At 37.8% G+C, this 13819-nt stretch overlaps 1 protein-coding gene across 1 annotated transcript; it reads right to left on the bottom strand.

Moving 5' to 3' along the window:
• Positions 1–180: 180 nt before the first annotated feature.
• On the bottom strand, positions 181–6798 carry LOC306869445 (hepatic and glial cell adhesion molecule-like; the record flags this gene model as incomplete). The annotated part of the gene is made up of 7 exons (XM_079416224.1): positions 181–510; positions 854–924; positions 1890–1975; positions 2068–2158; positions 2281–2562; positions 2657–2998; positions 6711–6798. 7 exons carry the CDS (start codon positions 6796–6798, stop codon positions 181–183), a joined length of 1290 nt encoding a protein of 429 aa, XP_079272350.1.
• Positions 6799–13819: the final 7021 nt, after the last annotated feature.

Genomic DNA, 13819 nt, shown 5'->3' with positions numbered 1-13819 from the left:
TAATCCCTTTAACATGATAAAGCTAAACAAGTTTGAAATGCATAGTTTTGGAGCATAAACATATATATGTGTCTTTACAAATTTACATACATTAATGCAAAAGTATTCGTGCAGGTCAATAGAGTATCTGTCTTTTTGCAGCATGTGCATGGGCTCGGCAAAAGTGGTCAGTGCTATCATTTATGTTTTTGGGGAGCCTCTGGGTTCCTGTGGAGGGGTGGATGGATTCTTAGGTATCCTGGCTGGAGACGATGACGCAGGGCGCTGAGAGGCCCGACCGGACCCTCGGCTGCGGGGTGAGGAGGGGGCCGGTGGGCTCTGGCTGTGTGCCTTCCTCCGGCGATGGTGCGGTGGGGATTTAGTGGGGGTGCGAGGGTATCTGCGAGAGGAGCGTGCTGGTGGCTCAAGCGAGTCGGATGGAGGAGGTATTGAGCTGCTGTATCTTGGAGGGCTGCTGCTGTTGGAGGTGCATGTTTCACATATTGACGCTGGTTCGCCAGGAGGAGAATCCTGAGGATGTCAAGTGCAGGCATTTACAGTCTTTACACGCCTACATCAATGCACTTTCATTTTTATCAAGACACGCAAAACTAGGCTGTTCTTGTAGCACAGAAGTATGATAATCTCATAACCTATTCTGCTGTACAGTATATTAGAATGTGTGGTGAAAACATAAATATTAATGTCTAATGTAAAGAAATGTTGCAGTCAGGTGGTTGCAGGTTCAACCTTTGCTCTCTGAATCACAGACAGCTCTACTGAGGTAATGAAGCACTCATCCACTTAAAAAGTTATATTTAAACATAAAGCACGTGTGCTGGTAGAGGGAAATTAAATAATGACGTGACAATACCTTCTCTTTTAGGATGTAGAGTGATACAGGATTCCTGCGCTCATGATCAGTCATTATTGGGACGGCATCATCTAGAATCATAATATAATATAATATATACAACAGTTACTTCTGGTCCTGGAATCTGATTGGCTGAGAGGTCTTTCCAGCCATGAGATATTTCACTGGTATCACCACAGGAACCATTTCAACGTTTTAGCTTTTATCACTCCACTTGCTGCATTTCTCACAGCAAGTGTCATGGCAGACAACCAAACACACTTTAATTTTACAAATACTACTGTTGTGGTGTCACAGAATGTAGTTTTAAGAGTTTTTAGTCAAGCATTTAGTAGAATTTTATAGCTAAACTTTAAAAATGCTGAGCAGAGAAACATTTGTTTTCCTCACAAAATTGACATTGCTTTCTCTTGTTATTACAGTCATGTATATTTACTATATAAATAACCATTTGTTGCTAACTGTATGTATTGTACACTTGAAAATAGCATATTGGACAAAAATTTCGGCATTGTCAGAAAGCTGACTATGTTGATATGGTGAATGTTTTAATGGTTACCAATGAATGCGATACTGCATTTTATTGGGATACTAACTAAAAACTTATTCATGTTGGCTTTAATAAGAATGATGAGCTGTCCTCAGTGATTCCTGATCTTTCCAAAATATTTGAACGTGACAAACTTGTAATTACAACTTCAGAAGTGGGAATTAGGACATTTTCAGTAGCATAGGAAGGCAACATTATAACAGTCTGTTTAACAGAATATTTTTGCTTCTTTTGAATTGAGGGATGAGTCAATAATTTTTCTGTGGTAGTAAACAATAAAGCAGACATTTTAACTGATAATTTGGTCAGTTGTACATAATGAGGGTTATGTTTTATGGCAATCAACAACACATAAGCGCATTTCTTTTAATTACTAACATAATTCATTACAAATGTAATAAATGGGGCTGTTTAGTGTGTATTTGCTTTGATCAACATTTAATATGGATAGTAAATCAATATGAAGAAACATAATTACATACATACCCTCTGGCTTGACATCTTGATACCTGATGTGATGGTTTTGTTGAATAGATCTTGGTTTAATAGGTTTGGACTTCTGTCTTTTTGATCTGTTAAAAAATGTATTTGTGGTGACACATCAATTTACACAAATATTATCAACTTAAGGATAGACAAGGGGCAAAGGAAAAAAAAGTCATACTTTGACGGCCTCCAGCAAGCACACACAGTTACAAGAGTGACAAGGAGGAAGATGCCCACTGTCGACAGTATGATATAAAGAGAGCTTCTTTCTGGAAATAAAAGAACATATTCAGCCATTTTACATCTGCAAACATGACACAAATATGTATTAAATATTTAAAACAGGAAAAATGTTTAAATAATGAATAATGTTCAAATAAGCCGTTCTTACTGTAAACGGTGAGCCTGACTGGTGGACTTCTCATGTTACTTATAGGGTTCTCCACCATACAGCTGTAGACATCATCATCAATCATCTGAACACGTGTGATGGTCAGGACCTTCTGGTCTGGTGACAGCAGCAGACGGGTCTCATTTAGTAATGGATGACCACCTTTTGCCCAGCTGTAGGTGGTCTTAGTGCCAGTTTCATGGGTGCAGTTTAGTGTGAAATTCTCCGTTAGTTCCAGCACGGTGGAGGTGACCATGTGGACGTGTGGCCTAGAGATTGGCTCTGGCAAAATTTTAGGTATGGTTTTATTGTTATGAGTTACTGGTATCAGTAGATTGATACCAATTATGAATCTGTAATGTTTGATTTTACTTACCATCCACCGTCAGATTGATTCTGCTTTCTCCGGTGAAGGTATCGTCCGTGATGGAGATCTCTACTTCATAAGTGCCCTCATCAGACAGCCTGAGGTTATGGAGCAGAAGTGTCCCGTTCTCAAAAACAAGGATACGGTCTCGGTATTCTGATCGCAGGTTACCGATGATCTCCGTGCCGATGGACTGGACCACTGTAACAGGTTTGTCCCTCTTCAGCTGCCATTTGATTACAGGATGATCCATACTGGTGCTTGAGTATCGGACGGAGAGCAGAGCTTCTCCACCCACTGTCCCTCTGATTAGAGTCTCAAGACTGGTGATGTTCACTCCTTGAACACATGCTGTGACATAAACAATCTAATTTAAACATCTGATTTATGAGATTAATGTTAGTTTGCCAAATTGTGAAATTGTCAAGTCAGCAGTGAAGTCATTATCAAATAAGTTTATAATGAGTCATTAACTGAACTGTTATTGACTGCACTCAACACTAAATTTAAGATTTCTGTTTTTGAATTGCATGTGAAATCTGGAGTTACACAATAGTAGGAGAAAAGATGAGCACTTGTGGTTAAACAGAATGTATATATATATATATATGATTGTTTCGCTATATAAGAGCCTTATTCCTTTTTCTGAAAAAGCTAATTTGGACCTTCAACTCATTGAAGTCCACTAAAGAGAAAAATCCAGGAATGTTTTCCTCAAAAACCTTAATTTCTTTTCGACTGAAAGAAAGACATTAACATCTTGGATGACATGGGGGTGAGTAAATTATCAGGAAATTTTTATTCTGGAAGTGAATTTATCCTTTAAATGTGATGCATATTTGTGAGCCATTAATGAAACAGGTAATAAACATTCCTATAGGAGTGTGAAAGTATTTTAAATGCACAATCATGTTTCTATATTTATCATCAACAAATCTAACTTGTTACAGTCTCATACATTTGAACTGAATAATGCTCATTCCACATTTCAGTCATGTTCATAGTTTTTAACGGAATACATACTTCTTAGCAGTTTTGTTCTGTATTCATTTGAATAAATACATAAAAAATATTTGTGAATATTTTATGAAAAATATTAAATGAAAATATTATTGAATTAAAACAAGCAAATAGTTTATAGTTCATAAACTATGTCATGATTTTTGAGTGCAGAAATCATTTGTTAATCTATGACCGACATATATGCATCACATAACATTTAGTTTTTGTTACAACTGTAATCCAAATAGATAGGAATTTTCTATGCAATTCAAATGCATAATTATTTCATTTTTTATGTTAGTTACCTAGATTTTAGTGATTTTTTTTTTCTTGAAAAACCCCCACAAGTATTCTATACAGCTCAGGGCTCATAATCAAACGTCTGATGGTTTGATCCACATAAGGATTGATCTGTGCTATTAGCCATTATGCACTCGAGCAAAGCACTTGACCCCAGGCTCCTCTATGAGGAAAGTAGTAAGTGCACTGTAGGACACTAAGGATTAAAATGTCTGCTAAATTACTACTTAAATAATTACATAAGTACATAATTATTAAACACAATAAATATGACTGGTCCAGTAAAATAATTGCATTTTTAAATTTTGCATTTTTTTTCGTTATAAGTAAAGTTTGTTATATAAGTAGTGACAGACAGATCTTTTTATTTTGTTTTGTACATTTAAGTGAAACTTTCTCTCTTTCTCTTCTATTTCTATTTCTATTTCATATTGTGTTTACTTTAGATGATGGTTCGTTAGCATTCCCCCACTGTTTCTCCACACAGGGAAGATTACACTTAATTTGTTAGTTTGGTAAGGCCTCACCCTGTCTGACTGTCACTGCAAACCTTGTGCACAACACTCATCAGATCCCATTGCCAGAGAGGGCAACAACATAACTTACATAAAGTACACTTGCACATTCCAAGACACCTTTTACAATCGAGCTCTTAAGATATCGATGACTCACATTTGAGCACATTCAAGCCAAAAATGGGTCACAACTCTGTTATGACACTCTCAGGAACAGCAGGAATGACAAATAATAAAATAAAACTAACTATAAATCAAGCATAGTAACTATAGCAATATGCACTACAATTTAAAAGTTTGGGGTCTGTGAGATTTCTTTACTGTTTTTGGAAGGAGTGTTTTATGCTGTGGTAGCATTTATTTGATTAAAAAGACAATAACAACAGTAATATTGTCAAGTATTTTTGCAAAAATTTTTTTTTTTTCTGTTTTAAAATGTAATTTATGCCTGTGAGGGCAAAGCTGAATTTTCAGCATCATTACTCCAGTCCTCAGTGTCACATGATCCTTTAGAAATCACTCTAATAAATCTATTTTCTGCTCAAGAAACATTTATTATTATTATAAATGTTAAAAACAGTTGTGCTGCTTAATATTTTTAATCACACGCTACAGTATTAAAAACAACAACAACAACAACCCAGACTATATGTTAAATATAGGTTCACACTGTAAATTTCCCTTATTGGCTTGACTCGTTAATGCCATACGTGGTATTTATAAATGCCAATGCTTAATTTTAAAGAAGATTTGTTTTACTTTTGTACTGTATTTTAGTGTGTCACCCTTTAAAGCTGTAAGTATTCTAAAGCATCAAAGATTCTCACTCTCTGTCTGATAACCAGCAGAATAAAGCCTGTGTGGAAACAGCCCATCTCCTTGGTAACTGCTTACAGTGCGAAAGGCCTACAAGAGATGAGCACACAAAAGCTTGAATTGTTTGGTCCAATTTCCTGGCATAAAAAGGACCTACAGAGCGACAAACAATCAGTGTGATTAGATGAAAAGTGGCACACGGGGCTCCTGTGACTCTGTTGAGGACAACATTGGCCAGTTGTACAACACAAACAGCTTCTAAAATAGTCAGGATGCGAGGATAGGAATGGGTTTTCATGATGTTGTTAATAGCATATAAAGTACACTGAAAGTCGTCTTTGTCCTTCTAGTTACTTATTGTCTCTGCAATCTAATGCTGCTATCTTCTCTAACACTGCTGCAGACAGGCACAGCATTACACTGTAACACTAGACTACAAAACTTATAGAACAACAAACCATACATCAATGTAAACTTATTTATTCAGCATGATGTATAAATCAATTAAATTCAATATAGAAAATGACCCTTTTGACTGGTTTTGTGATCCAGGGTCACAATGCCTTATCCTGCATATTCTACGTAGATCCCTTAATCCAACCCCGCACCAAAATTTAACAACTAACTTACTAACTATTAATAAGCAGCTAATTAGGAGTTTATTGAGGGAAAACTCTTAATAGTTAATATTTGTAGGCTTAAGTTTGCTATTCAAAAAAAAAGACTTAAAACGATTTTCAAATCAAAAGACGTACCAATTTTAGAATTATACTAAAAGGCCTTTTACATGCTAAAAATGTATGAAACATAATTTAGATGACAAAAACAGGTTTTTCAACAAAGTTTTGATCATGATGGTCATTTAGGGTACAAATATGATACAGTAGGCTTTATAGGGTTAAAGAAAGTGCAATAGTACATTTTCAAGCACAGCATTTCATAAAAAGACATTTGGTTTCAAATGATAAAAACAGATATTTTGTTATTAAGATAAAAAGTATTGTGACACTTTTTGGCTGCCAAACATCCACAAAAACATCACACTGACACCAGTTAACTGATTAAAAGATTCCAGAAAAGCTCAAAAGTAACACTAGTTTAGAAGAAAGCTTTAGCAGTTTTTTGTTTGCCACTTGATTTGATATTTTTTACCTTGTGCTATGAAATTCATACATCATGTGATAGAAGAGCCCAAAAGGGTCTAAACACAGTATTAATTACTCAACATCAATAGATAATATAGTTATGTTCTGGCTACTATTCATTAATAAATCAGTCCGAACTAGACAATGACTTGCAATGACATAAATACAATATAAAAGGACATTTTTTTTGTTAACTTCCAGCCATAACTACGCCATAAGCTCTTGGTCAAGGCCAACAGTGCAGCATTGTCATTCGATAAAAAAATAAATTTTTGTCTCTCTTACCTGAGTGAATCAGAACTGCAAGGATCAGGAGGAGAGGAGCAGCAAAAGCAGCTGATGCCCAAGAGAAAGCCTCCTTCTTTGCCTTCATCTTGGGTCTAACTTTCACAGTCTTCCCAAAACAATTAGCATGATTTGTTCACTCTGAGCACGTCCCTCAACCCAGAGTTTTGCCATTCCTTCCGAGGCTGGGCTATGCCATGCTGCTGACAAACACACACACATAAACACACACGGATGTGCATGTGTGCATGCATTCTCACAACCAGTGCACTATTATGGCATGTTTGTGAATCGCTGAATGGGTCTGTTTGTGTAAGGGGGGGGGGGGGGGGGGGTGCTAATATATGTGTTGTGAGGTTGTTGTTGCTTCATGGCCTGACTGTTTATTGTATTTCACAAATTAATTTTTCTTTGAGTAATTCAAATAATAATATAATGAAATAACAGGATTCATAAAAAAAAAGATAATCGTGCAACAGAACATTTCATGTTAAGTGAATAAAAATGACAGCAATGAAAATAATTGTGGTAAAAAAATAAATAAAATTAAAACAATGACAAAGAAGCATTGACAGTATTTTAAAGGGATAATTCAAACAAAAATGAAAATTCTGTCATCATGTATGTGCCCTCAAACCTGTAAGACTTTGTTTCTTCTGCAGGACAACAAACAGTTTTGTAGCAGTTCCCATTGACTTCCATTGTATTTTTGCCCATATTTTTGGATAAACTATCTCTTTACTTGCACAAATACCTTCCTCTCCTGATAAGCTTAAACAATTAGCAGGGGAGAGCAGGCATAAATAAGAAAAGAGAAGAAATTCCTATTTAAGCTGATCTGGGAGATGACTCGCCATCATAAACCTGACCACAAGAACAAGAACCAGCTGATTTTAGACTGTGCAAATGGGCAACTGACAAAATAGCATGGACAAATTTGTTCAAGATTTTAGGGTGAAATATATTTTATTAGTGGTTAAAAATAGTTTTAGAGTTATGATGTCATATAATGTATAAATTAAACTCAGTCAATACAAAAACAGAATTTCAATTAAAATCTCTTTTGTCAGTGATTTGTCATTTATTTCCAGTAACGTTATTTGGATTTATTTTATATGTATTTTTTTCCCCAAGGAATTTGACAAACACAACAATTACACAGTCTGTCCAACTTTTGTTGGTTATTAGTCATTTTCTACATACAGTATTGAAACCTTTGTAGGAGACTGATACATCTGTCCATCTGTCTCTTTTGAACCTTGTTTAAGTTATAAGCTGCATTAATCTCTGTGCTTGTTTTCATCAATTAAAACATGCTGTAGCAAAACTGTAGTAAAGATTTTGGTCTGCAAAATACCCCACAACTTTAAAGATTCTTGCAATGCCAGGAACCTTTTAAACAGTTTAGATATGCAGCTGGGGTTTCATGGGGCACGTTTATACAATGCTGCCCTCCACTGGTTTGAAAGCACCAAATTGACCCTTCCTTCTCTGTCCCACTATAAAATGGACAGTGTTTCTTCAAGGTGTCCGGGTTGACTAACTCTTAATGAATAACAGTCATTCATTAAACTGGGGCAAACAAGAAAAGAAAGAAAGAAAGAAAGAAAGAAAGAAAGAAAGACAAAAAATATTTCCTGTACATACACTACAGGCTAGGAGCTAATAGCCTTAAAGCAAAGTGAACCTTATCCAAATTCACATTAATATGTATGTTCACATTTCCCTTTAACAAATACACATACAGTACAGGGATTAATTAAGCCAGTGACTAATTCATTTTACTCATACTGTAAGTCAGCGTAGGTGTAATGACCTCGTGTCATTAACAAGCTTGCATATGTCAGCATGAACATGCTTTCTGTTCTAAACAAAAGGCATATTTACCAATAAAAAAGAGAGATGAAAGGCGAACATATGAGCCTACAGAAGCAGGAGGCAACACTATAGCAGATTTTGTCTGTGTTGCCATTGGAAACCTGAGTGAAATTCATATTTTATAACTCTACCACCCCCGGCTGAGTCCCTGGACGTGTCAGAGCGAGTGGGAGCCAGCGTGGGTGTAAAGTGGGCTCAGAGGCTCCAAAGCAACTTAAGGCTCTCCTCCCACAGCGCAACACAGAGCAGGATATTCAGTTACTACTCATGGATTCAGACATGCTTGGGTTGTTGCTGTGATGAATTCCTTGAGTTGTGATTTGCTTTGATTTGAACTATGTGCCCTTAAGCACCTATTTTTGAGAATGGCTCTTAAAAGAGTATTTTTAGATCAGAAAATTGTATTTTTTTAGAGGTGTGTTAATATGTGAAAGAAAAGGAAAGACAATTTCATGATAAACACACACACATACACTGTGATATGTACAAGTAAATTTTGTTCATTTCATATAAAGATGAACTCATCAAACAGAGACAAATTTCTCAGCTCTTTAAAAAAATGTCATGTATCCTAAATATGTGCCTAATGTTGTAGTATCTAAATTAACTGGTTCCCTTTTGAAGCAGAACTTTGGCAGTGTGTCATGGAGTTGATGCTCCGGGGAACACCATTCATGTAAAAAAGCAAAGAAAAGGGGGCAGTCGTGGCCTAAAGGATAGAGAGTTGGACTTGTAACCCAAAGGTCACGGGTTTGAGTCTCAGGTCCGGCAGGAATTGTCGGTGTGGGGGAGTGAATAATCAGCACTCTCTCCTCCTTCAATACTATGACTGAGGTGAGACCCTTGAGCAAGGCACCGAACCCCCAACTGCTCCCTGGGCGCCGCAGCATTGGCTGCCCACTGCGTGTTTCTGTGTGTTCACAGTGTGTGTGTGTTCACTGCTGTGTGTGTGCATTTGGATGGGTTGTATGCAGAGCACAAATTCCGAGTATGGGTTACCATACTTGGCCACATTCACTTCACTTCGTAACCGGTGTCTGTAGCATGTGAGGTGTAACCTCACGCCAATATTCATTGGTGATGATGGTTCATAACATTAAAAGCGGAGTGCCTGTGAGTATAAAAGGGTGCCTACAATACACAACATTAGCATTTTAAGAGACATTTGTTTGTAGCACATGTTATTGAAGACAATGGAGAATTCAATCAGCAAGTGTTTCAGAATGTGTGTGCCTTCATTGTTATTTGACACCTCAGGAAACCTATGATCTGCATGTTGTTTGCTTGGGAGTGGCGTACACACATACAGCACTCGAGGTTGCTGGATGAACTTACTGAGACAAGCTCACATTGAGGAAGCTACGATCATCCCACTTGTCCCTCTTCTTGAAGGATCAGGGACAAATGTCTGCCGAGGCAGCTTGAAGACTTGACAGTGGTCACTTTTTCTGAATCCTTGATTGCTGGCTTGAATGATCTGGTGGATCAGGATGCCCAGTCTCTGGTCTCTTTTCCGATGCAGCAGAAAGCATGTTGCTGGTGCCATCTATCTCTGAAGTGCTCGATGTGGTTGAAGAGGGCAAAGAAACTGTATGCAGCAAGCCCTCTCCTTCTCTCAGCCTCACATGTGGGAAACTGTTGGATGTCATGGCCCATGCCACAGATTGGATCCCCCCTCCATAAACCTGCTGTTTCTTCCTTCCAGGTGCTCACACTGAGGTGGAGAGATCATGGAAAAAAAACAAAAACATATTCATCTTTTTTATTTCCCTTTCAGCATTCCGATTGTAGGGATTGAGCGAGTTGGGATTTGTGAAGATGTTGAGGAGACACTGGCTAGCTATCTCTCACAGGGTGAGGCATCCTTATTATTGAAGGCTCTGGTCTTGCCGTCCGAATGGTTACAGACCACCTTGTGGTCGATTTGCAGGCCATATGGAGCAGCAGGTCAGGCTGGGGATGCCTTGCACTAGATGGCTGTGTTGCAGGCATACCTGGGGCCAGTTGCACCAGCTGGACGTACACCCGGTTATAATACAAGGCTGGACTAAATCTTATGCCTGGTCAAAGGTAGGTGTAAGGTGAAAAGTCATGATTTGCTCATACATTATTAATTTTTAGTATTCATGTCTGTTAATTATTACTGCAGACATGAACTGTAGTAATGTTTATGGTCTTTTCAGGCAGGATATGCAATATCAATCACGAAGCTCGGTGTACTGCCTAAATGACCTAACACAAAATGTTCTGTATGTAATTATGCAGAGAAATATTATGAACTGGGATTATAAAAAACAAAAACAAACTGTACCATTCATCATCTTGCTTCTTATAAATGCTTGGAAATATTTAACGTCTTTAAGTCCATTATATTTAGCGTGCCATCCAATAATCGCAGTAAGTTTTGTGCTTTGTTACTTTTAATCAGAAATAAAGTTTCTACACAAAGTTTCTAAAGTTTTTTACACACACACCGTGACGTTGCAAAGCCCAGAGTAGGATTTACACCCAACATTTTTACGTTTAGCTGGTGCAACCAGCCCCAGATCTGCTGACATGGATCAGGGGCAGGGATTGTCCCCTGAACAGTTGTTAAACTGTGCCACACCACAGACTTGTCCGTCCTTCTTGATACCCCGGTCTCTCCCTCTGGACTTTTTGGCACTCCCGTTGAGACAGTCATGGGAGAGTTCAGAGAGGTGAGGACATGCTCTCAGAGGAGGGTGCTGGGGGCACAAGTGGTTAAGTGCTTACATCAGGCTTTGAGACTGGATTAATGATGTAAGAAATGCGTGTCGCAATAATGGATATTGCACTACTCCTGACAGTCATCTGGTAAATTCAGTACAATGCTTCATGTTAAAGCACTGCTGTGGTAATGGATAAGAAGGTTGGTTGCATATCCCTTCTGTTTCCAGGTACCTTCTTCAACTGGAGCAGAGTCTTGAGATTGAAGGAAGAAAAAATAATATTTTCTCTTGAGCTCCTTCAGAGCCTCTGGGACTGATGTCAAGTATTCCATCAGTTCTTGTCCAGCATATAGCTGAGAGGTTATGAGAGTGGGCAGTTAGATGGTACACAGGTCCAGCAGTAATAAACACAGACTCTCTCAATCACAGGGATTGAGTAGGTTTTGTTTTAGTGCTTAAAGGAAAATACAAAGCATTAGTTATAGTGGGTCTTAGGTAGTATGCCTTTACTTCCTTGCTCCCTTGGGGTTTAGAGCCTGGGTGATAAGAGTTACTGGGCAAACTGCATTATGCTCTTGCTCTCGTTTGCCTCCTTTTCCTGAGTAAGGTTTAGGATATATGCTACCCCTTGGAGGAATGGCAACATTAAAGGTTTAAGAATGAAGTGCTAATTTTGCAAAGATTGGGAATTTTTCTTGCAGAAATATTAACATAGGGAGTATCACCACTATGTCTCACATAGGATGCACCCATTGAATTGGCGTTGAGTCAATTTATGCTATGCCCACAATGTTTGTGCATATTCACAGCTTAGTGAGGCATGCATTCTCTCAGCATGGCGTAGAGCAGGGGTTCACAACTCTGGCCCTCAATGTCTACCTTCCTGCAGAGTTTAGCGTCAATCCTAATCAAACACACCTCAAAAAGCTATTCAAGTTCTTCAGGATTACTGGAAAGTTACTGGCAGGTGAGTTTGATAAAGGTTGTAGGTAAACCCTGCAGGAAAGTGCACCTCGAGGGCCAGAGTTGAGAACCCCTGGGGTAGTGGGTATTGGTTCCCATAGCCTCAACTCTATGACGCAGCATCCAAGTTCCAGTTTGAAAGTGAACATCTCGGATTATGTATGCATCCTGGTTCTCTGAGAAGGAGAATGAGACACTACACATCTCGTTGCCATGCCTAGGGCTTGCCTGCACATCTCATACAAAAGAGTTGATGATGTGTATTGCAGGTTCCTTTTTAAACTCATGGGCAGGGGCATCACAATCAGATGCTGAGAGTGGCCCAGAGTGGCCTTTTGAGGGGCCTGACTGACTGGGGCCAACTCCTACACTGAATGTGAATTTGAGGGGGCCCCATAGCAAATTCTGTGCAATGGGCCCAGAATCTATCCACATGTGCGCCATGATTTTTAACCACATATAATATAGCTTTTACACTCACATAGCTTGCAGCAGTCTTGTGCCACTGCTCTATTTTAACTGCTTGATATCACTGAGGAGGCCAAGTAGATGTAATAAAACCTCTGTAAGGGGACAGGGCAGGAAGAGATAATTACAACACGCTCTACTTTCTCCTGCCCATTGTGACTTGTGTACTGTAATTAAAACGTGAGTTCTAGAGGCACTCTTTCACTGCCAACTAAGAGCACTCTGTGGGAAGAATGGGATGTCAGCTAAATAACCTACTGGTAAAATGTTTGTTTAACCAAGGCATGTTAAAACCAACAAGAGTCAGGGTTTTGGCTGATGGTCCAGTTCAGAGGTTCCCAACCTTTTTTCCAGGAGACCCCTAATTTAACCTTCAAAATCATTAAAGAAACTTAAAGAAAGAACACTTTCATGACTGTGTTTTTAACACACTTCAGCACACTATTAAAAAGCCTTTTTAAGTTACCTTTGTAACAATAATAATTAAATAATTAAAAGTTTAAAGTACATTTTAAATAATTGTTTTAATAATCTTTTGTTTTGCTTTAAAGTACACTTATTTTGATGTGTCAACTAATGGACTAAGTAATATGTAAAGTGCTTGATAATAATTATAACTTATTCAATAGTACTGTACATTTAAGTTCATATTTTAGATGTACTAAATTACAACTTCATTACAAATATTTCTTAACATTACAAGTAAATACAAATATATTTAAATACATGTTTGTCAGTATAGCAGTCTGCAGCACACTTTAACCATATTTCAAAGACAATAAAATCAATTATGAAATTACATATCCTCTATTTGAGCAAGTCAAAAACACTCTAAAATTTAGCTTATTGCATTTAAAATACATTTAAACTATAACACATTTTCATTTAATTAAAATGCAGTTAAGTGTCCAAAAAGCATTACATTCAGTTCGCAGTTTTATATTCTTTAAAAAAATATATTTTTTAAAGATAGCACATTTCAAATTGTGTGCTTCATGCACCAGCCAAGCAACTGCCATTGAAATTAATGGGGATGCTAACAGAGCTTTCTACAGGTATTACAGACCTCTTTTAAAACCCTCAGCGATAAGTTCAAGAATACAGTCCAGT

Source organism: Barbus barbus (assembly GCF_936440315.1).
Source record: "Barbus barbus genome assembly, chromosome: 5".
NCBI lineage: Eukaryota > Metazoa > Chordata > Actinopteri > Cypriniformes > Cyprinidae > Barbus > Barbus barbus.
Note: the sequence above shows the minus strand (reverse complement) of the source record. Positions and strands in the feature narration are given on the sequence as shown.